Raw genomic sequence first — 23,891 nt, 5'->3', positions numbered from 1 at the left:
ATTCCTGAACTTGCTATTCCTAACAGATATGATCTATGTCTGGAATAATTCTCCAACTTTTCATTGGCCTGCACTTTTCAGTGATTTAACACTGCATTATGCATGCCAACTTTTAGAAGCAAAGAAAGTCAGAATTTAGGAGTATGAAGCAGATATCCAAATATGGTATAATATAAACTGGAGAGGACTAACCCCAGACCTTCGCCCAGTATATTCACTAGCCCAGTGTATTATCATATGCCTTTTTTATCTAACCAGAAAATTGGCCCTACATGAGAAACAGCCTGTACTCTGGTTATCTCCTTATGTATGCAACAGACTTGGATTTATTCATCCAGAGGAAGTGATCTTTTACTACTTTTGTCTCTCCATAATAATGTGTTTTCAACCCTGATTAGAGACACAGCATAAGGAGTACACTTGAGATCCTAAATCCGTTTCAGAGCTGTGATCTGTGCTGCCCCTCTTTTTTTATTTCTGCAATAAACAACAGGAACGGTTCTCCTAGTTTCCTTATCTTTCAGCCTTTTCAACCTTTTCTCCTTTCATTTTGTTTTGCTTTGTTTTTTCCTTTGCTCCTTTTCAGACAGAGCCATGTCTGACATATGGGTGAGATTTATTTGTACTCCTGTCAAATGGTTTGGATACTAAGTAAGGCTGTCAAAGGAAGGTAGAAAATATTTATTTTCTGCTTTATATATGTATTGGTTGGATTCTTTTTCTTTGGATAATAGCTACTGCATCTTTGTTGAGTTTTATTTTTGGCAAGTGCTGAAAATAAATTATGTAACACAAAGAAAAGGAGACACATACACACGGAGGCCCGAAGAGTTCTAATGAAATCAGATATCATTAATTTTTTATCTATTCATTTCTTCTGTTGACTCAGCTTGTGGTCCAAGACTTTCGAATTATTCAGTGGTAGCATAATCTATATTATCTTTATGAAAACTGTTCTTACAGCTTGAACTGACAATTGAGTCCCTGCAAAGAAGGTTGTGGTATTTTGCATGATGATGTGCTAGCATATTTTGCACTGACATTTTATGCCTGAATTACTTCTTTAAAGAAGAAGTTACATAATTTGGTGGTCTCTTTACTGAGAGCAAACAACAGAAGTGAGCTACATTTAACCTAATTGTCAGTAATAAAAGGGTAAAATGAAAGTATCAGTGGAACTAGGAGAAGGTATAAAATATGTCTTACTTTTTCATGTTTGTCTACTAATCTGGGACCATCAGCTATTGTTCAGCTATTCCAGTTCAGACTGGAACAGAACAACAGCTCTTCATACTATGACACAGAGCTTCTTATTTTCTGTGCCTTTATTTCAGCAGCTGCTTTTGTTACTAGCATGTTATTGAATACTGTCAAAATTAATGGAGTTATTCTAGATTTCAATTTTTGCGGGCCATGCGTTTAAAATCAAAATAATGACAAGAGCATTTTTAACCCTAACACTTTTTTTCTATCTCTTTCTTCAGGCCTGTACCTTGTAGTCTCAGAAATACAAAACTTGTAGCTGTTTGCATTTCTGAAGCAGTAACTCATTTCTTAGTGTTCTGGAAAACTCTCCTGCAGTCAGTTGTGCTAATCTGGGAGCTGTGCTGGCTTTTCGGTAGCCAGCCTGCAGAAAGAACTGCAGTAACGACGATGTGGTGGCATCTATCTCATGAGGGAAGGAGTGAGGAAGGCAGCTGCCCCTGGGAGGATGCTGGCCTCCTCTGGGTTGCAGTTAAGGGGATGTGCTTTGTCCCTAAGATATTTGGCTGGCTCTTTTGGATGGATTTGGGCAGCAGGGAGACTCATGAGCCAATAGTACAGATAGTGACAGCTCTGGCAGCATTAGCCTCATAGTCCTCATACCTTCTCAGTACAAAACCTTGTACCATCCTTCTATAAAGGGTGGAGGAGGGAAGGGGGAACCCTGGGGTACTGTCATCCTTTGGCCAATAAGAAGCAGGAATAAGGTCCTCCTTTGTACTTAAAAAAAATACAGTAGTAAACTAATTATGGTAACAGACTCCTTTAGCTTCTAGGACAGGTACTCATCAGTGCAGAAGCAGATGGAAAAGGTTTTATCTATCTGATCAGGAAATACTACGTTCTGACATTAATTGCCATTAAAAAATGAATTTGCATGCATCTTCTTGTGTTTTTGTTTTACAATCCTAGATTGGTGAATTATTGAGCACCACACACCCTGCCAACAAAGCCAGCTTAACTCTTTTCTGCCCTGAGGAAGGGGACTGGAAAAATTCCAACCTTGACAGACACAACCTTCAAGATTTTATTAACATTAAACTCAACTCAGCTTCCATATTGCCCGAAATGGAAGGACTCTCTGAATTCACAGAGTATCTGTCAGAATCTGTAGAAGTGCCATCACCTTTTGACATTTTGGAACCTCCAACCTCAGGAGGCTTCTTGAAACTCTCCAAACCCTGCTGTTATATTTTCCCAGGGGGAAGAGGGGACTCTGCACTGTTTGCAGTGAATGGATTCAACATGCTTATCAATGGGGGATCTGAAAGAAAATCTTGCTTTTGGAAACTTATCCGGCACTTGGACAGGGTAGATTCCATTCTGCTTACTCACATCGGAGATGACAACCTGCCAGGAATCAATAGCATGCTTCAGCGAAAGATAGCTGAACTAGAAGAGGAACAGTCCCAAGGGTCTACTACCAACAGTGACTGGATGAAAAATCTGATCTCACCTGATTTAGGAGTTGTATTCCTTAATGTACCTGAGAACCTGAAGAACCTGGATCCTAACTTTAGAGTAAAAAGGAGTGTAGAAGAAGCTTGTTTTACTCTCCAGTATTTAAATAAATTGTCTATGAAACCAGAACCTCTTTTCAGAAATATGGGAAATACCATTGACCCCATCATTTTATTTCAGAAAATGGGAGTTGGCAAACTTGAGATGTATGTGCTTAATCCTGTCAAGAATAGCAAAGAGATGCAATATTTTATGCAGCAGTGGAGTGGTACTAATAAAGATAAAGCTGAATTCCTGCTACCAAATGGCCAAGAACTGGACATTCCATTATCCTACTTCACCTCTGTCTCGTCCCTGATTGTGTGGCATCCAGCTAATCCATCAGAAAAAATAATCCGAGTTCTGTTTCCTGGAAACAGCACCCAGTATAATATTCTAGAAGGACTAGAAAAACTCAAACACTTAGACTTCCTTAAACAACCAATGGTTACACAAAAAGACCTAACTGGGAACATTGCTAGTCCAGCTGTGAAACAGGCAAAGTTGAAACAACGAACAGACAGCAAGGAGAGTCTCAAGCCTGCTGCAAAGACACCACCAAGCAAACCTGTCAGAAAAGAATCTAAAGAAGAAACACCAGAGCCTGTGAAGCCTAGCCCGGCACCCGAAAAGCCTCAGAAGTTGGAAAGCAAAGAAAAAGTTCCAGTTAAAAAAGAGAAACCAGCAAAAGTGGAGACAAAACCTATAGTGGCGGAAAAAGACATAACAAGTAAAGAAGAACAATTAGTAAAATCTGAAACTCTCGAAAAACCAACTACAGATGTAAAACCAAAAGTGTCAAAGGAGAAGCCAGTGAAAAAGGAAGTCAAAGCAAAACCTGAAGAAAAAAAGGAGGAAAAAGAAAAACCAAAGAAAGAGGCTTCTAAAAAAGAAGAGAAAACACCTATCAAAAAGGAGGAAAAACCCAAAAAAGAAGAGATCAAGAAAGAAGTTAAAAAAGAGGTGAAAAAAGAAGAGAAGAAGGAAATTAAGAAGGAAGTAAAGAAAGAAGCTCCACCAAAGGAAGCCAAAAAAGAAGCTAAAAAAGAAGAGAAAAAGGAAATTAAGAAGGAAGAAAAAGAAGCCAAAAAGGACATCAAAAAGGTTCCTAAAGAAACAAAGAAGACAGCTGCTCCTTCGACTGAAGCCAAAAAACCAGCAGCAAAGCCTAAACCACAAAAGAAGGAGGAACCTGCTAAAAAAGAAGCAGTACCTGCTGGAAAGCCAAAGGAAAAAGGAAAAGTTAAGACTGTGAAGAAGGAGATCAAAGTCAGTGGAGCACAAGCTGCCCTTGCAGCAGTTGGAGTTGCTGCCACAACTGTAGCAGCTGTAGCAGCTGCAGAAATTACAGCCAGTGGAAAGCAACTTGAAGCAGAGAGATCCCTTATGTCTTCACCAGAGGATTTAACAAAGGATTTTGAGGAATTAAAAGCCGAAGAAGTAGAAACAATAAAAGAAACAAAAGTTGCACGTATAGAGGATGAACTGAAACTCACTGGCACAGCACAAAAAGAGGCCTTTGAAGTACAAAAAGAAAAATTAGATAATGAAGGACCTGCTGAGTCCTCTGATGAAGGCATAACTACCACAGAGGCTGAGGGTGAGTGTGAACAGACACCTGAAGAACTGGAACCTGTGGAAAAGCACAGGGTTGATGACAATGAAAAGTTTGAAGATGAGGGAACTGGCTTGGAAGAATCATCTGAAGCAGGAGATTATGAGGAAAAGGCAGAGACAGAAGAAGCTGAAGAACGAGGTGAAAATGAAGAAGAAAAGACACCATTGGACACCACAAAACCATATATGGAGGAACCAAGAAAATCTGAAGAGAGCTCAGAAGAAATAATGGCTGAAGCAGACGCTAACATTAAATATGAAAAGTATATTGAAAAGGCAGATTATGAGGCATCAGATGAACGGGCTGAGGAAGACAGGGAAGAAGCAATAGAAAAGGCAGAAACTGAAGAGACTGAAGAAGATGAGGAAGACAAAGCAGAAGACATCAGAGATGAAGAGGAAACTGAAAAAATAGAAGCTGAAGAAGATTATGTGATGGCTGTAGTAGACAAGGCTGCAGAAGCTGGTGAAGTTGAAGATAAATATGGCCTACTCATAATTACACCAACAAAACGCCCAGAGCCTCAGTCTCCAGCAGTTGAACCAGCCTCTTCTATCCATGATGAGACATTACCTGGTGGTTCAGAAAGTGAAGCCACTGTTTCTGATGAAGAAAATAGAGAAGATCAACCTGAGGAATTCACTGCTACTTCAGGTTACACACAGTCTACCATCGAAATATCCAGTGAACCAACTCCAATGGATGAAATGTCGACACCCCGGGATGTCATGAGTGATGAAACTAACAATGAAGAAAGTGAGTCACCCTCTCAGGAGTATGTGAACATTACCAAGTATGAGACATCATTGTACTCTCAAGAGTTTGGCAGACCTAAACTTTCTCCACTTCCTGATGCTTTTAATGGATTATCTGAAGGATCCAAAACAGAGGCCACAGAAGGTAAAGACTATAATGCCTCAGCTTCCACCATCTCACCACCTTCTTCATTAGAAGAAGACAAATTCTGCAAATCTGCTTTCCAAGATGTATACCGGCAAAAAGAAAGTGAAATCCAAGGCACTGCCAAATTAGAAATCAAAGAACCCTGTCAAGAAGATGTTGGTGGAAAACATAGTCCAGCCAAGAGTCCAGCTGACAGTTTGTCCCCTCCCTCACCTGTTGCCAAAACACCACTGAGTGAACGTAGTGTGAATTTTTCACTCACTCCTGATGAGATCAAGGTCTCACCTGAGCCTGTTCCCATTGCTACATTGCCTGATGTACATCAACAAGTTGCTGAAGAGCACTGTGCAAGTCCTGAAGATAAAACGTTAGAAGTAGCGTCTCCCTCACAGTCTGCTGCTGGTAGTGCTGGCCACACACCTTATTATCAGTCTCCCACTGATGACAAGTCCAGTCAGCTTCCCTCTGAAACCAGTGAAAAGTCAACAGAAGCTCCTGTTAGCTTTGAATTCAGTGAAGTCAAAGATGAGTCCGCAAAACCCAGAATAAGCCCTATGGACGAGCCTGTGCCAGATTCAGAATCTCCTATTGAAAAGGTTCTTTCACCTCTACGGAGTCCACCACTGATAGGTTCAGAGACTACTTATGATGCATTTTTGAGTGCTGATTTAAAGTCTCCCACCAGAGATTATGGAAGTCCTTCTGAGGGGAAACCTGAAAAAGAAAAATCACCTGTTCAGATGAGCCCAGCTTCTGAAGCCAGCTCTGTGGGCCTTTTCCAAGAAAAACAAGATGAAAAAAGCATGGAGTTTATGGTAATTAAGGAAGGCTTCAGCCTAGAAAGGAAAATGGAGGATACAGAACCCAGCAGCTCCCAGTCTTCACTGGTCTTGGATGACCGGAAGTTAGCAGGTGATCTCTCACCGACTCAAATAGATATCAGTCAGTTCGGTTCTTTAAAAGAAGATACCAAAATGTCAATTTCTGAAGGCACTGTTTCTGACAAGTCTGCAACTCCTGTTGATGACGTTGTAGCAGAAGACACCTATTCCCATATAGAAGGAGTAGCTTCTGTTTCTACAGCATCTGTTGCTACTAGTTCATTTCCAGAACCAACTACTGATGATGTATCACCTTCTTTGCATGCTGAGGTTGGATCTCCCCACTCTACCGAAGTTGATGATTCCCTTTCAGTGTCAGTTGTACAAACACCAACAACTTTTCAGGAAACAGAAATGTCTCCATCTAAGGAAGAGTGCCCAAGGCCCATGTCAATTTCTCCACCGGATTTCTCACCTAAAACTGCAAAATCAAGAACGCCAGTGCATGATCACAGATCTCCTGAGCAATCAACTATGACAGTAGAATTTGGTCAGGAGTCCCCTGAGCAGTCTTTAGCAATGGACTTTAGTAGGCAATCTCCAGAATATCCTACTGTAGGCACTAGTATACACCATATATCTGAAAATGGACCAACAGAGGTAGATTATAGCCCTTCGGATATACAGGAGCCTACTTTTGCACGGAAGATTTCCCCTGTGGAGCAGTCATCTTACTCTCAGGAGAAAGATATTTCAGAAATTATTTCAGTTTCTCAAATTGAAGCTTCATCCTCAACTTCATCAGCTCATACACCTTCCCAGGTAACTTCACCACTCCCAGAGGAAACTTTTTCAGGTGCTGTTCCACCCAGAGATGTGTCGCTACATTCTTCTTTTACTTCAGAGAAGGTGCAGAGCCTAGGAGAAAAACTGTCACCAAAGTCTGACCTGTCTCCATTAACTCCAAGGGAATCTTCTCCTCTGTACTCTCCTAGTTTTCCAGATTCACCTCCTGCAGTCACAGAAGTGCTGTCAGCTAGTCACACACCTTCATTGTCACTGCAAGTGTCCTCTGTCAAAGCATTTGGTTACCAGGAACCCCTAACAAAGCACAGTCCAGAACCTTTACTCAGCCCAGAAAAAGAAGATTCAGAGAAAAGCAGCAGGTCACCAGAAGAACTTAGTTATTCTTATGAGGCCACAGAGAAAACTACTAGGTCACCAGAGGATATTAGCTACTGCTGTGAGACAGTTGGAAAATCTACTAGGTCACCTGAGGCTACAGATTATTCCTATGAGACAACCAGGAAAGCTACTAGGTCACCTGAAGCCACAGAGTATTCCTATGAGATAACTGAGAAACATATGAGGTCAACTGAGGCCACAGATTATTCTTACGAGATGACAGGGAGAACCACCAGGTCACCAGGGGCCACAGATTATTCCTATGAGATGACTGGGAGAAGCACCAGGTCACCTGGGGCCACAGATTATTCCTATGAGACAACAGGGAAAACCACTAGGTCACCTGGGGACACAGATTATTCCTATGAGACAATTGGGAAAACCACCAAATCACCTGGGGACACAGATTATTCCTATGAGAAAACTGGGAAAGCTACCAGGTCACCCGATACTATGGATTACTCCTATGAGACAACACGGAAAACCACTAAGTCACCAGAAGCCATTAGTTACTGCTATGAGGCAACTGGGAGAACCACCAGGTCACCAGAGGCCATGGCTTACTCCTATGAGGCAACTGGGAAAGCCTCCAGTTCACCTGAAGCCACAGATTACTCATTTGAGACAACTGGGAGAGCCACCAGGTCATCCGAAGCTACTAGCTATTGCTATGAAGCAAGTGCACATTTCACTCCAGGAAAATCTTCAGCAGAATCCCGTCAAGATGTTGACTTATGCCTTGTGTCCTCTTGCGAATATAAACATCCCAAAACTGAACTTTCACCCTCATTTATCAACCCAAACCCCCTTGAGTGGTTTGCAAGTGAAGAACAAGATCAAGAAAAGCCATTAACTCAATCTGGGGGAGCTCAGCCACCTTCAGGCGGGAAACAGCAAGGGCGGCAGTGTGATGAAACTCCTCCCACGTCTGTGAGCGAGTCTGCTCCATCTCAGACTGATTCGGATGTTCCCCCAGAGACTGAGGAATGTCCTTCCATCACTGCAGATGCTAACATTGATTCGGAAGATGAGTCAGAAACCATTCCGACAGACAAGACCATCACGTACAAACACATTGACCCGCCACCTGTCCCAATGCAGGATCGCAGCCCTTCCCCTAGGCACCCTGATGTTTCCATGGTTGATCCAGAGGCTCTGCCTGTTGACCAGAATTTAGGTAAACCTTTGAAGAAGGACCTCAAAGAAAAGACCAAAACAAAAAAGCAGGGTACTAAGACCAAGTCATCTTCTCCTGTTAAAAAAAGTGATGGTAAATCAAAACAGGTGGCTTCACCAAAGCCAGCTATAAAAGAATCTTTAGACAAAATTTCCAAAACAGCTTCTCCAAAAAAGAAGGAGTCTGTGGAGAAGGCAACCAAAAATATCTCTAATCCAGAAGTAAAGTCTCGAGTGGAAGAGAAAGATAAGGACACCAAGAATGCAGCAAATACAACATCCAAATCAGCAAAGACTGCAACCACAGGTAAAGATAGATGGCAGTTCCCTAGTGTTAAGATTTTCTTAATTGTTGCATTGTTAGTTTGCCTTTATAGCTGCTGAGAATGTGATTTGTAGAAATCCCCAAAGCAAGTCCAGGTTTTAAGTATAAATCCAGTGTGTAAAGGCCATATTTAAATGCATAAAATTCACTAATTTAACTTTTGTAATCTGAGAAACTTGATGCATCAATTTGCTCAGAGTGTACATAAAATATAAAGAACTTAATACTAGCTGTCTAAATTGTTAATCAACTAATAGAATTCAAAGTACCACTTTTGTAGGTGAAGGGAAATCTGTAGCAAAGTAAGCCACTTTATTCATTGTAAGAACCAAGTAGGGACAATTCTCTTAACATAAATTAATGCAATTTAATATTGTGGGAGGCAAAGGTACTATCCACCATTGGATGCTCTTATTACTTTGCTGGATTAATTTTAAAAGAAGTATTTAAAAAAATTGTAACAGCAGTAAGAGCACTTCCAGTGAACTAAGCATGTACATTTTATAATCTGGTTAAAGTCTTACATAATCAGTGATGACTAAACATGCAGAATGTTAATGTCATTTTGAATGACTGTTGTGTATTCTAAGTAGTAATAAAACATGAATTAGATTACTGAAGGAGGCATTGTGCTCATCTGTTGTTTCTGGCAGATCTTGTCAGAGAGTGTTTTGGGGATACTTTGATTTTGCTGCTCTTGGGACTCACGTTCTGTGGAAAGCTTTTTTACAAGGAGCAGATATAGGATTCAGTACAAAACAGTACAAAAACAGTGTTCAACTGTCTTCAGTGTCCCCATTTTAAGTAGTCCACTGTTCCTTTCTTATACCATCATTTGCTTGTCTCTATTAGTAGATGCATTTCAAAGCAGCAGCATAGTTCCTCATACTGTAGATTTCTCCAGCACTTTAGCTCTATATGAGATTCTTCTTACTTAAAGTATACTTGTCAGGTATACACTGGAGCAGAAGACAAGGGTCTATTTGATAATGACACTTAAGTGTAAATTGTAGCATCTAATATTTTATCCAGTGTTGGTATCCACAATTCAGAAAGATATCACAGATTTTTTATGATAAAAGATGCTAAAAGATTTTGTAACGTAACCATTAGTAAAAACTCTCTAATTCAGGAAATCTTATCATATCATGATGCTTATTTGGTATATTGCCCTATGATGAATGGCAGGACTTACTAGACAACTGTAATGGACTTTGCTGGTCACAGTATGTGACCCTGAAGAGAGTGTGTTGCTCAGATAATTGTTTACCAAGCTTCATTCTCTGTAACAACATGAGACGGCTAATAAACATAAATGGTGATCATCTGGATAAAATTACTGGTTGAATGCTGATTTTCAGTTGACACCATGATCCAGTGCATACCAAAAGCTGCTTTTTTTGCGATAGTATTTTTAATGTGAGTGTTTAAACTTTGAACTTCCTTTTGACTGAAGCTCTTCTTCAAACAAGTACTATGCTATGTACAGCAGCAAAAACATGCTTCCTCCTACTTTTTGTGATAAGTGGCTCATTTTTGTGTGCAAAAAAGAATCCAGCAGGCAAACAGACACTTGTTCTCAGTTCCCTGAAGTAATTGCTTTACAAGTTTCTCTGTCCTCCCAAGTTCCTCTTTGACCCTCTTTCTGCTCACGTGTAGTACCTTCCTGATGCACCTGTAAGGCAGTCTGGGCATTTCAGTAGCTACCATGTCTTGCTGTGTGCTGATACCTCAAATCTCAGGACTGCTTCAAATCTGCATGGCTCCCTGTGTGACCCGAGGTTTTATAATCGTTCACACCTGAGACTTTCAAAAAGCTGTACTTCTTAACCTGGAAAATAATGTCAGCATTTATTGAATGGTAATTCAGTGATCACAGCCCTGCGTAGCAATTGCTGCATAATAGTAGTGTATTACTGGGGAAGGTTCAGACAATTTTTCGTTATGTGGTAGTGAGTTTTTATTGTATTATATAGTTACAGTTATTCAGGCTTTTCCTCCCATTACATTAGGGAGGGATACAACAAAGCTGGAACATGTTATTAGATGTAGGAGGGTAATGCCATAATTGGACACATCTCACCTCAGTGGTTCTAACAGTAATTTATAAATGCATGTTTTTAACCAGACTGTGATATATTCTTTTTTTGTTTGATATCCAAAGGACCTGGGAATACTAAGGTGGCAAAATCTACAGCAGTGCCTCCAGGACCTCCAGTGTATTTGGATCTGGTGTACATACCCAACCACAGCAATAGCAAGAATGTTGACGTGGAGTTTTTCAAGAGGGTGCGGTCATCCTACTACGTGGTGAGCGGGAATGATTCTGCAGCCGAGGAGCCAAGCAGGGCTGTTCTGGACTCCCTGCTGGAGGGCAAGGCGCAGTGGGAGAGTAACATGCAGGTAGGGTCTTCAGTAGTATCTCTACCTGGAAATGTAACCTTCTCTGGGAAGCAACTACGGGAAGCCAGAGAGCCTGTGGAGTGGACAGCGGCTGCTGGGGAATGGGGACTCCAGGCTGGGCACCTCATTTCACTGATGATGTGAAAGGACACCCAAGGGAAGCAGAGAGCTGCACTGCACTCAGCCACTCACCCATTTCTGGCCCTTCTGACCTGTTCCTGGTGAATAAAACAGTTGGGAGCTGGTTTACAGGGCCATTTGGCTGCTTCATCTTGTTACTATACTGTATATGATCCAAGTTTGGAAATGTTGCAGTTTGTAAGTAGGAAAGAAAAGTGAATGTTTCATGGTTCATATGGTAATCGCATACACTTGGAAATTTTGTGTGTCTTTCCCATCATGATCAGTAAGTCAACAAAATACTTGGCCATAATCTGACGAGCTATCAGTGCAGACTACAGACTGCTACTTCTCTGGAAAGCTGCATCTCAGCACCTTATGAAACAAAGGTTTTATTTTGATAAACTACTTCTTTGCAGTCATTTTACCTTACCTATGTGTTTATTTATTTCCTTTTATCCATCCATTTATTCAAGTATATGTTGCATAAAGGCCCACTCTTTCTGAAAGTGAAACATACTCATTGGCCAGGGCTTCTTAAAATGATGTTATTCTTATCAGCTATTTCTGTTGTCCATTCCTCAGGACTTCTCCTGGTTTGTGTTGCAGGTGACCTTAATCCCGACCCATGACTCAGAAGTGATGAGGGAATGGTACCAAGAGACCCATGAGAAACAGCAGGACCTCAACATCATGGTTTTGGCAAGCAGCAGCACTGTTGTTATGCAAGATGAATCTTTTCCTGCATGCAAGATTGAACTGTAAGAACAAGACCATGCACCACAAGATTAAACTTTGTTTCCAGAAATTCTTCAATTTGAAAACACCTTTTCTAAATATTCAACCCATCTATTTCAACTGCTGAACTATACTATATACCTGCCAAATGCTATACTATGTCACAGTGATGCAAGTCACTAATATTTTTCAGTCTTTGCTGATTGCTAAGGGAAATAACAGTATTCCCGTAGTAGCATTCAAATTACTGCGAAAATACAGATCCAGTTTTATCTCTGCTGAACGTTTGGAAACCATGCACTAGCAACCCCAACTGACTTCTGCCAGGAAGAGGCATTTGCCCTCTAAAGAAACACAAAGAGAGAGAAAGAGAGAGAGGGGTAGGAGGAGAAGGTGATAAATAATTAGATCTGCATTAGTCTCATGGCAATAGATGTATCGCTACTGCAATCTGCTTATGCTCTCACATGAAAAGAAAGTTTAAAATTTGTATCAATCATCTGAGCTATCGCAATGGGGATCCTTTTTTTACAGAATTAAGTTAGCTGGAAAATAAAAAGAAATAGAACATGGCTAGGAAGGGACGTACAACCTAAACACTCATCAGCAGTTTTCCACTTTAATTTGAACTCTGCATACTGAGATACCATAACAATCATAGGCCAAATATGTATGTAGTCTGCACCCCATCCAGAAGCCTAAAAACTTTCTTTCAACATGCAGAATTATTGGTCTAAGGCATGCTCCCAGTGAAAGTCCACTCACTCCAGCCAGAACTGACCAGTCCACATGCTTGAACACCCAAGTCCATTGTCAATTAACTGAAGCAAAATACCAAAGCAGTCGGGAGTACATACAGTAGACAATTTGCCTTAGAAAGTGACTTGAATGTACAAAGAAATTTGATGCACTTATTTTTTAATATTGAGACAGCAAATTTATAAAACATCTGCGTAGGATCATAGTTACACCAGTAAAGAAGTATGAGTGTGCATGTGTGGTACTAGAAACCTACCTGACTGGTCAAACGGCTTGGTGCTATGAATTGTGTACGTTAGTTAAGCGAACGCTTCATTGATGCACCTGGACAGCTCAACAAGGCAAGATGAGCCTTTTTTTGAAAGCTTCTTTTGTACTGTGGAAGCAAGATTGAAGTGGTGTCCAGTATCAGAGTTGCAAACAGTGAAAAATTCAGAGTGATGAAAAAGGTTACCTGTGAGCCTGTACAGTATTCAACCTTCCTTTGTCTTACCTTATTTTATTTGTTTAATTTAAGAGTGAATACGGGAACAAATGTACAGAAACCTTTTTTTTAGTGCTGTGTGAACTTTTAATAGATGAATTTTTAACAAATATTTTCATTTACAGGAAAATGCAAAGAAAAATTTTTCAGGTGAAGGCAATTTTTTAGTAGTTTTGTAAGATAAATGAATAATGTTGTCTAAGATTCTAATGAGAATGGATATTGAGGTAAAATTTATTGAAAATAGTCAACTGCCAATACCTTTTTTTCTGGGAGGGGAGGGAAGGGCACCCTGGTGGTAAAATTAATCTATTGATGATGACAGAAAATGGGATTTGGAAAGCTGATTGCCTAATAATTACAAGGGTGTAACCTACATTCTCAACCCTCACAAGATCTTGAAAAGACAGAATAAGCAATAAGCTAAAATAAGTCACTCTCCCTTTTTCCTTTCCTTTCCTTTCCTTTCCTTTCCTTTCCTTTCCTTTCCTTTCCTTTCCTTTCCTTTCCTCCCCTTTCCTCCCCTTTCCTCCCCTTTCCTCCCCTTTCCTTCCCTTTCCTCCCCTTTCCTCCCCTTTCCTCCCCTTTCCTCCCCTTCCCATTCCTCTCCTCCTCTCATTTCCTCTTCTCTTCCTCTTTCTTTCTTCTTCCTTTCTTCTTCCTTTCCTTGCCTTCTTCCTCTCCTCCCTCCTTTCCTTCTCTACAGTGCTTGCACAGGAACAGCATCACTGTTCTGTGATTTAAGACAGTTTGGATTTTTTAGTCTCAGAAGTTTTACCCCAATTAAAAAAATCTTGTTACATTGTAGAAAGTTCGCAAATCTGAATTTAAAGAAGGTGTAAAGGCCTCCAGAATGGAGATGTGCTGGTCTGTATGATTCATCACTATGGCCGGTATTAAGTTTCACAATGTAGTGAATTATGACCTCATTTTATTTTCTTTACTTATAATTTATTTCAATTTTACATTGTTAGGATATTTTTGTTTAATAGGTATATGTTTGCACTCGTAATTTTTAGGAGGGTTTTTTTATACTGTTTTAGGGTCCTTCAAATGTGGGCTCCTGAGGCCCATTTAATGCTGTGAATTAGTGTTTGTCAGTTGTTGGGGGTTTTGGTTTATTTTTAATGTCTTCTCTTTTTTAGGTATCTCTAGCAATGCTGTTTTATTTATTGCTATAACTCTTAAGTCATTAAGAATAACTCAGAATGACTATGGCACAAAAGGCAGATGGAAATATATTATGAAAACAAGCATGTTTGCTGGGCTCATAATCATTCACTAAGAATTGCTTTTGTAATACATAAAGTTATAGGCAAAATGTTTGGCAGAATAGTTGTACTATTTCTACAATCCTTTCTGCTCTGTCTACTTTCTTATATATGTCAGATTTCAAACTTTTTGAGTGGGTGGGAACAGATTTTCTGACAATATCTGAAATGGTTTATATCTCTGCCTTGGTAGAAAATCTGTTTTAAGTACAGCAGTGGTCCTGAGACTAATCTCACTTATGCCACTTAAGTCCTGTGAATCAAGAGCAATTTCACTACAGTCAGGGAAGTTACAGTCAATTGGTCCTACTGTAAATGAAATTGGAGTCAAGCCTTAAGTCTCCCCAAGCAAGTTTGTGATGGCTCAAGCATTTGTTTTACTTTTAAAATAATAATAATTAGACAGTTACAGCTGATCTTAAAATGTACATTCGCTTTTTTGCTGCTACAAGAATATTAAAACCCTGGTCTGGCTATTCTGAGGTATTGTAATGCCTGTTCCATCCATTCCCTTTCAAATGGCAACAGCGCCTGGGTGCAACACAGCGATGAACTCCTCCATTAGCTCCTCTTGCCCTCAATGTCTTTCCTGCCTGTGGAACTAATCTAAGTGTGCTAGTCCTAGTACTACACAATTAGTTTAGTATTAACAGTCGTTAAAATGTACCGTGTACATTAACGATGAGTGCTGTTGATCAGCATAGATTTCTAGGAGCATGGTTTGTTATTGATTACTCTAATTATAAAGATTCAATATCTGAGTGTAAAGGACACTCCATTTAAATGATGGTATTACCCATAACAGCCTTCCCAGTCATGATCTTTGTGCTATTACTATAGTGCTTCATATAATGCAATGAAGAATTAACTTTGGGGATCCTGCCCCGCTCCTGAACTTGGACAGGGCTTCTCTTGCATGCCTTTTCAAAGTCTGTGGTGGGCCTGACTTCATTGACCTCTATTTTCACCCCATCTTTCATAGAAATCACTTCTCTTTTTTTTTTCTAACTTACTTTACATACTGTGGTGAATGGAGATAACTGTGTATATGAATGTTTGGGGTTTTTTGATTGTCTACGATAGCTTACGCATTTTAGGAGAATTCTGGTACTCATTTACTAAGATTTAGTCAATTTGTTAATTGAATTTTCAATCCCTCCCACCACAAGCAAGTCAGCTCCAAAGAGCGCTTACTGTGCATTTGGGACATTTCTGTCATACGCTTCTCTTTGTTCATCTGTCGCCAGAGGTTCTTGCTCAGTAATGATGTTTTGAGAGAAATAGTAATTTTGTTGGTCTGGATTTATTAGAAAAGGAGAAAGTATAATGTTTACACTTGAAACAAACTGTAAGCTTTCATCTTTTCACTTAATAATTGAACAAAACACTAAAAGCAACTAGGGGTAAGCATTTCTTAGAATGCAATTATATTATTCACCTGGTTTAAAAATGTTTGCTATTTAAAATAAAAAAATAAAAAAGTCTGTTTGTTGTGAGTTTACAAAAAAATCTACAAAAATTAAGTAACTAAATAAAACAATGGCATAAAAATATAGAAAGAAAAAAAAATTAAAAAAGCAGCTTCTCTGCACTAGACTAGCTAGGAGCTCCAGGTGGCAGGAGCTACCTCTTCAAGACTGGGCTGTAATCACAACTATAGAAGAAGAAATCTGAAATACGCTTTCACGCATTTGCATGCAGCCATTATCTTCCAAACTATGGAAAGAAACAGTCTTGTTGCTCGCTGAGAAGCACCTCACACACCTCCTCTCTCTTGTTCTGAATGGTGTTTGTGTCAGTCTGCAGCTGTGTATGGTATTATGTCTTATAATCCTGCATCACTTCTATTCTATCCAGTCATATCTAATGTAGAAAATTAGTTTCCAGTGAAAGTAATATGTAGTGCTTTTATGATATTTGTGTGCAATATCCCCTCTTCCATTGAGGATATTTGATGTAAAGGAAACAAACTCAGTTCCACAATAAAATACAAAAGTGGTAAATTGGTGTTGACATGTTTCCTGTCTTTGTGTATGTATGTATTTTTAAGTTTTCCCTTTCCTTCAGTCATGATTATCTACTATATGGGTTTTTTCTTAAAAGATCAATGACTATTTGAATGCTAGATAAGAACCAATCTCTATTTAGAAATTGGAAAATAAATGCAGAAGATTACTTTTATCTCTTGTGGTGTAAAACATTACCATGATGTACTATGACATGGCTTCTTTTCGTTGTTCTCGTTTCTGTAGCCCTCAGCAGTGTTGAGAAAACACCCCATTTTCAGTAAGTACACGTTCAAGGGGCTGTGTCAGAGATCATACCCGATAAAGTCACATTAAATTCAGCCCACCCTGGTTTGCAAAAGAGGTCTTTTCCAAAGTTGTTGCCTTTTAACAAGAGTGCATAGCTTGTCTCCAGCGGACATGGATGCTTCCCGACCGCTGCTGCCTGGTAATCCCAGTGGGAGAGGACAGAGCATTTGGGGAAGTTGGGCTCTCAATTTAGTGTTTTACTTTATAAACATCAGACTTTTCCTCTACTGCTGTTAAAGGGATGCTATAAGATCAGGCTTTCTGCCTTTGTAGTTTTGCTTGCTGCTGCAATGCCTGCCATGGCAAGGTGACGTTTTTTAGTTTGGGGAGATGGCGACGACACAAAAGCAGGTAAAGGCTGGGGCAGCAGGGAGCAAGGAGTGCTCGCTCCCAGGAGAAGCAGTGGCCCTGCGGGATTTCCTTCACCCTCAGACAGCGGCCTTTTCTTTGGGTCCTTCTCCATTTCCAAAGTGTAAGGTTTCATTTTTAACTTCTAATGATATTAATTAGAAATCGTGTGCTTGGCTTGAATTGGGCTGAGTGTGGTGAAGCAGAGAAAAATGAAGACCAGTTGAGGGGAGTCCACTGCTGCAAATCTTGTATCTCAAGTATAATCCTGCATATGTCTACGTCAAGGTTTTCTGAGCTGTTGTAGAGTAGCCTGATGCTACTTAAAATATATTAAAAAGATTGTGCAAAGCAGGCCAGGTTTGGCTTCAAGCCCAATTATTCACTTGCAGTTGTACAGTGAAGTTCTGGATTTGCACTGGCAGGACCACCTACGGTACCTGTGAACAGGGGCAGGCCAGCCTGGTCTGTAGCATTTGGCTTTCTGCTTCCAGATGCCAAATGAAAGCTCCTTTCTTCAGCATGGCTGCTGAGGAGGAGAAACTCTATTTCTGCTAGTGTTGTTCATGAACAAATTCAATCAGCTTATGAAGTATTTCAGATGACACAGGAAAATGATAGTTTCTCAGACCTTTTCAGGAGGGATCTGTCTTGTGACATCCTAGACCTGGAGACTGTTTAATACTGATTTCTAGTGTTCTGTGGTTGGCAGGAAATTGTAGCTTTTCATGGTTCCTAGGACAGGGTAAAAAGAGGCATCCAGGGGTCTTGACTGACAGCCATGGTGACACCTCGTAGATCTAACTCATTCCCAGCATCGCAGCAAAGATCCTTGGCTTCCTAGAGGGTGTTTCTGGGTATGTAGTACTTCTGCTACATGAGCATTGCCCATGTCCTTCACTCAGCAAACAGTTTTTGACTACTGCCTACTGCTCTGGTCCCTACTTTCATCTCCCACAGACAAAACCAGTCCACGCTAGCATGTCGCCTGCAAGGCATTGTCCTCTGTCGTACTGCGTGTGCTTTCTTCAGATTCAGCCCAAACCCACCAGAGGCTGAGTAATGCTGAGTGCCCTCGGCTTACCAGGGGAGTTGCTGGTTTGGAACAGCATGCTGAGCACCATTTCCACCAGAAACGAAATACTGAGCAGAGCTAAGGAACGAGATCAGCAGGCGCTGTAGTCAGCATGAGCGCTGTTCGACGAATCTCACAGATCCTTACCACTTGATGTAGCTGCTTTTCTGCAACTCCAGCATTACCAGCCCCAGTGTGAACAGCGGGCAAGGTGGGGGTGGAGGTTGACTCTGCATCTGCTGCCGGCTTCACTGCCAAAACAATTGCATGCCATGATTTACACATCATACTGCAGCTCGGCCCATCACCTGTGCTTGTGAATTACACAGAGAAGATAAATGAAATAGATGGAACTTAGGTCCTAATACAAGCAAAGCTAAATATACATAACAATGTCTATGTACACAGGTTACACGGTGTGTACCTGTTAAGGTCCAGAAGTTAATTTTGACTGAGCTTTACAAACCTCATGTTATCTCAGCCCAGCTGTGTTACTGTCTTAGTTTAAAGAGTTGAACGTAAACTGAATCACTGAGCCACTTGCTTAAATACTTAATATGAGCCCACCTGAGTGAAAGTCAGTATTTCCAGGAAGAGTTTACAGTTTCCAAAAATGTAATTATAGCAGCAGTTATGATTTGTAAGGACCAGATAAGGCTTGAAAGTTTCTTCCCCAATTCATTTAAGGGAGGAATTGTCAAGATTTGCAATAAACAAGATATATTGAAAGCTGGATTTTGTTCTTATAATCTAATGTGCTTGTCAGGGGGGCTGTAATGCTATTTCTGTGCCTGGGGCATCTGCAATTTAGAATGGGTTGAGTGGAATGGAGTTTATCAGAAAGGTTTAAGAGCAGGAACAGAGTTAGTACTATGCAACTGCTAGCTGAGTTCAGTGACAACTTTGTGATTACTGAAAGATATATATGTATTTCGGTCACAAGATTGACCCAGAGTAGGGGGCAGTTTTCTGTCACATTTAGTATTTTAAGTTACTCTTGAATTAATGATTTGTCACTAATTCTTGACCTATATTTCATTCTCCACAGCTTTACTTTGAAAGAGTCACTGTCCCAAGTTCAGGTTGTTTGTCACTTATGTCAGCAGTAGTTTCTCTTCTACAATTGAAGAGCCTTGTCCTCATCGCAACATTCCCTATCATTAAATTTCTGGGAAGATAAATTTAACTTTACTTTCTGCAAATATGCCCAAATACTCAGTAGAAATACATTTTGCAAGGTTCAATTGTAGTTTTTACATAAATAGCCCCAGCAAAACCAGCAGCAGTACTTGCAGAATCGGATGCTGTTCTGTGGACTACATCTTGCATCCCTGAAAGTCAACAGTGCAACCCCCTTTTGTTACTATGACTCCAGCTTCCTGAGGAGGTGGGGAAAGAGAGGACACTTGCTAACCAGTGCCCTGGGATGTCTTCTGCTTGTCTCAGCAGCACAGTGATGGCTGCTGAGGTCAGAAATCCTCTTGCACCAGCTAACCTTCATCTGCAGCTGGGGTAGCTCATCATCCTGGTTCCACAGTTTTAGGGTGGCCAGAGAGCCCTAGGCCAGGCAGGCAAGCAGTTGGGACAGACCACTGGGGGAGGACACAGGTACCAGAGGCTGTGGGAAGGGGCTTAGTACCAGCACTGTGTGTAAGACACGGTGTCTGACCAGGTCTGAGCATCTAGTAACTTTATCTTGCCAAGGCTGGGTGTTACCATAAATACAGCCCATCTGTGCAAGGCTTCAGGCAACATTTATTTGAGCTGCAAGGGAATAAATATGTAATTTTCCTCTTGTGAATAATGGATAATGACCTTCAGTGCTTTGCTAGAAGTGTTCTGCCAGTGACACTTGTGGGAGGAAGAGTTACATATCCACGTGCCTAATCAGCAGCGTATTTGGTGTCTGACATGGAATTTGAATTGGGAAGCTGCTTTTTGAATTAAAGGGAAGAGCTTTAACCTTTAAACTGCTGGGGTTTTCTCCTAACAGCAACATACCTAACAGGCTTTGCATTTGTACTCGTTTCTGTTTCTTTTGGCTAGTAGTGTTGAGAAAAGGGACTCTCCCACACGTGGTGAAACACAGGACAGCTGCTAATGCTGCCTGGCAATACTGTACCGTAAGCGTTAGCACAGGCAGGTATTATTTAGGGTGCTGGTCACCTTGTTTGTGTGCACAGCTCAGTGACTGTGCATGCAAATGTATCGCTTTAGCACTGGGAGATTCTCCCCTGCCTTTAGCTATACAGACACCAGGATAATGAGTAGAGAAACTGTTCAAAAACTTTCACGAATAAAGATCCACTCCTATGATTTAGAAATATATTGACAAGGGAGAAACTGCAATAGCTTTAATCCAAACCACAGCTGTAGTCACAAATGAAAACAGCATATGAAGGAACATTTCTATGAGAGGTGATCCAAAAAAAGGAGATAGTATTACTACCAAGAAAGATTTTGGTCTTCCCTCTCCAGGAAATATTTTGCCAGTCCCACCCACATACAGAAAGGTCTAGGCAGCTGTCTGAAAGAGTGCAACATTTCAAAAGAACATTTCAAGGAGCAGCGACATTTCAAAAAACTTGAGAGTGTCCTAGTGAGGAAGTTCTCACTGGGTTATCAGCTTGCATCGAGTGAGTACCAGGGCGCACAACTGGATGAACTCAGAAGGCTTTTTGTGTTTGTAGAGTACCAAAGTATTTTCTTTTTTTTATATGCATATATAAACACATCCACATTCTTCCCTTAGCATTAGAGCTCACATTTAACCAGCAGCAGTTCAAAAGCTGCTGTATGGCTTCCCTGCCTCTTTCCTAAATGTGGCCAGCTGCATCACAGCAGGTGATGGCTATCACAGGAGGGCACACAAAGCCGTGGGCATGGGGACAGAAGAACTTCTGACTACCTGGGGCCTAGTTTCACTCTTAGTGTTGCTGCAAGTGTTCTTCAAACTTCTTTTTAAGAGTAATCCATCAAGTAGCTGAAAACCAGGTTGTGTGTGCAACATGATTTATGCAAGCGGGGCGAACAGCCAAGTCTATCTTGCTTTTCCTGGAATGGGAATGACAAAAGCAGGTAAGTCAAGCAGAGTTAGTTGATATTCTGTAGATTTTTCATGCTGCTGCATTTGTGGTGCACAGCTACCATCCATGTCTCCCTTAGGAGGCTGAGCACATGCCTGAACAGCACTGGTTTTTGAATTACACTCTCACACTTTGTCTGTCTCACTGTTGACCTTGCTCAAAGCTCAAAGCTAGCAGGTTGGAGAGAGCACCAAAGAGACGAATACCTTCCTCCCTTCCCACAAGCTTCAGTTGCTAATTAATGTTGCCAATCTCTTGAGATGGAGCTGTGTCCAGGGCCCTCAAACCTCAGAATGCCCAATCGTTTGGTACCCCAGGCTGTTTGCTGTGTGCAGAGTTGAGGGCACACGACTATCTGAGATGGGAATGCCGGGCAAAGAGACATGGCCAGCCTCCTTGGAGAAGGGGAAGAAATAAATGTGATACATGGGAGGAACTTCAAGAGGGTGAGGTCAAAGGGAAAGCAGTGATGAGGATTGCTGGACAATTCAAGAGGGTGCAGGTAGGCTTGTGGGAAATGTGAGGATTTGCTAGGTGAGAAAACACTGGTTGGGCAGAAGCTGGTTGCTGTTGAGATAGCAGTGAGACCTGGGATGTGGAGAAGCAAGATGGACGCTACTGGATCATGGAGAAATTCTTGGCTGGGGCATGGGGGGGAAGGAGGAGGGGCCCTGGTGTGCAGCTGGCCCAGTTGGTGGAAGTGTCAGAAACGGTTTCGTCCTCAGGGCGATACCGAGAGGAAAGATAAATGAGAGGGCTTGGCGAAACTTTTGGTTCCTTGAGTCACAAATGGTCTGGACCCTCTGCTTGCAGGTCTTGGGTTTGGTGTCCTTCATCTGGCGCCAAGAATCTGCTTCTGCTTTGCTGCCTGCAAAGCATTTGGCAGGGAAACCCCCATCTCCCAAGGGCAGAGAGGGATGTGGGAGGAGATTTGGGCAAAGGCAGAGAAATATTGTCTCTACACTATCTAAGTTCAGGCTTTGGACTGGGCTCAGAGCATTCAAACCCACAGTGCCCCGAGTAAAACAAGGAAGCAACCTGTAATATTCATTAACAGGCCACTCAGACCTTAAAGGACTTTTTTTGTCCTGTTGCTGTCTTAAGTCTAAATAAATGGAGAACACGGTTAGTTGTGGGCCAAGTGAAGCACGCTCTCTGAGAGCAGGGGACATGGCAGCTGGCAGCTTGCTGGACCTCAATTAGCATTAGCTGCCTGGTCTATCTACCAAGCAGAGTCAGGGAGGGTGGAGGTGGGGCCAGAAGCAGGCTCCTTGTGCTGCCAGGAAAGAGATGCTAACAAGACACAAGGAGAAATGTGGCAGTGCCCGCTGTGGCCTCACCAGACAGTGTCTCATAACCAACAGGATCAGCAGCTGCAGAGGCTGGAGGCCATGTGTCAGCAAGGAGGGTCCTAAAACTGTGGTGGTGTAGAGAAGATCCTAGGAGGGAGAGGTGGTGTCTGTAGGGAGAAGCTGAAAAAGGAATAGGGATGCAGAAGTGATTGTGAACCTTTGGAGGTACAACCCAAGCTCTGACACTGAAGAACTGAAATATGTGCTTAGGGAATGGACACCATTGTCCAGTGGCTGGACTAGCAGTGACGACCTCTTTAAAGCCACCAGTTTTAAGGAAATTGTTCTTAAAAGTGTGTTTAGCCTCCTGCTCTCCCTTAAGACTCCCTAAATTCTCCTAGTAATCAGAGAGCATTTAGACTCAGAAATGAGGAAAAAAACTTAAGGAGACTTGAGAAAAGTTGCCCAGGAAAGTCCACTGCTGGTTTAGTTAAGCAAAGCCACAAAATCATCCACTTACCTGGAGACAGCACTCTCTTACTGCAGTATGGGAGAGAAACTATGGGACTTGCTGTCAAGATAGGGTGAAGTACCTTATCGCCAAGTTTTTGGATGTGAAAGGGCTAATCAGGCTCCGAGTGCATTGCTGGGAATAAGAGAGGTATTTGGTGTATGCAGATAAGATGCTTTCCTACATTTAGAACAAGCTCACCTCACAGATTTGCAGTGTGTTCTCACTGGATTTCCAGCGAGTTTCTGATGTTTCATCACTGCAAGACTAGACAGGTGTATGATAAAACTGGAAATGCTTCTCAGATGCTGTGGTAAAGCAGTGAGACAACACTGTTGCTGCCATAACAAGCTGCAACACAGCAGGGCTGTTGCTAGGGTCTCCCTGTTTTCAGGGAGCTTGCCCAGCCATGATCTTCATGAAATTGCTGGCTGCAGCTGACGAGATTCAGCAGTGACAGGGAATGTAAGCAGGGACAGATGCTGATGCACTATGATCCTTTCCTCCCTTGCTGTTTCCTTGTGCTCTGTGTGAATAGCTAGCTGTTTTACCAATCTGAAGAATGAGGCATGGGACCGTGTACACAGCTGAGACAAGAATGGAATTAGGTCAAAAACCCCATGAAACACCACCCAGCATATAAAACGAAACGGCACTGCAGCTCCTTGGTGTGTGCTGAGGTGATTGTGCATGTTTCT

At 41.5% G+C, this 23,891-nt stretch overlaps 1 protein-coding gene across 1 annotated transcript in view; it reads left to right on the top strand.

Annotated features, from left to right (window-relative positions):
* MAP1B (microtubule-associated protein 1B) overlaps positions 1-12,599 on the top strand; it is a 19,018-nt gene extending 6,419 nt beyond the window's left edge. The window contains exons 4-7 of the mRNA XM_009704469.1: positions 2,176-7,882; positions 7,946-8,773; positions 10,956-11,194; positions 11,924-12,599. Of these exons, the coding sequence (XP_009702771.1) occupies positions 2,176-7,882; positions 7,946-8,773; positions 10,956-11,194; positions 11,924-12,079 (6,930 nt within the window). The 3' untranslated portion in view covers positions 12,080-12,599. The remainder of the gene's footprint in view (positions 1-2,175; positions 7,883-7,945; positions 8,774-10,955; positions 11,195-11,923) is intronic.
* The last annotated feature ends 11,292 nt before the right edge of the window (positions 12,600-23,891 follow it).

The sequence above is a fragment of the Cariama cristata genome, unplaced genomic scaffold, assembly GCF_000690535.1.
Source record: "Cariama cristata isolate BGI_N322 unplaced genomic scaffold, ASM69053v1 scaffold500, whole genome shotgun sequence".
NCBI classification, from domain to species: Eukaryota; Metazoa; Chordata; class Aves; order Cariamiformes; family Cariamidae; genus Cariama; species Cariama cristata.
Note: the sequence above shows the minus strand (reverse complement) of the source record. Positions and strands in the feature narration are given on the sequence as shown.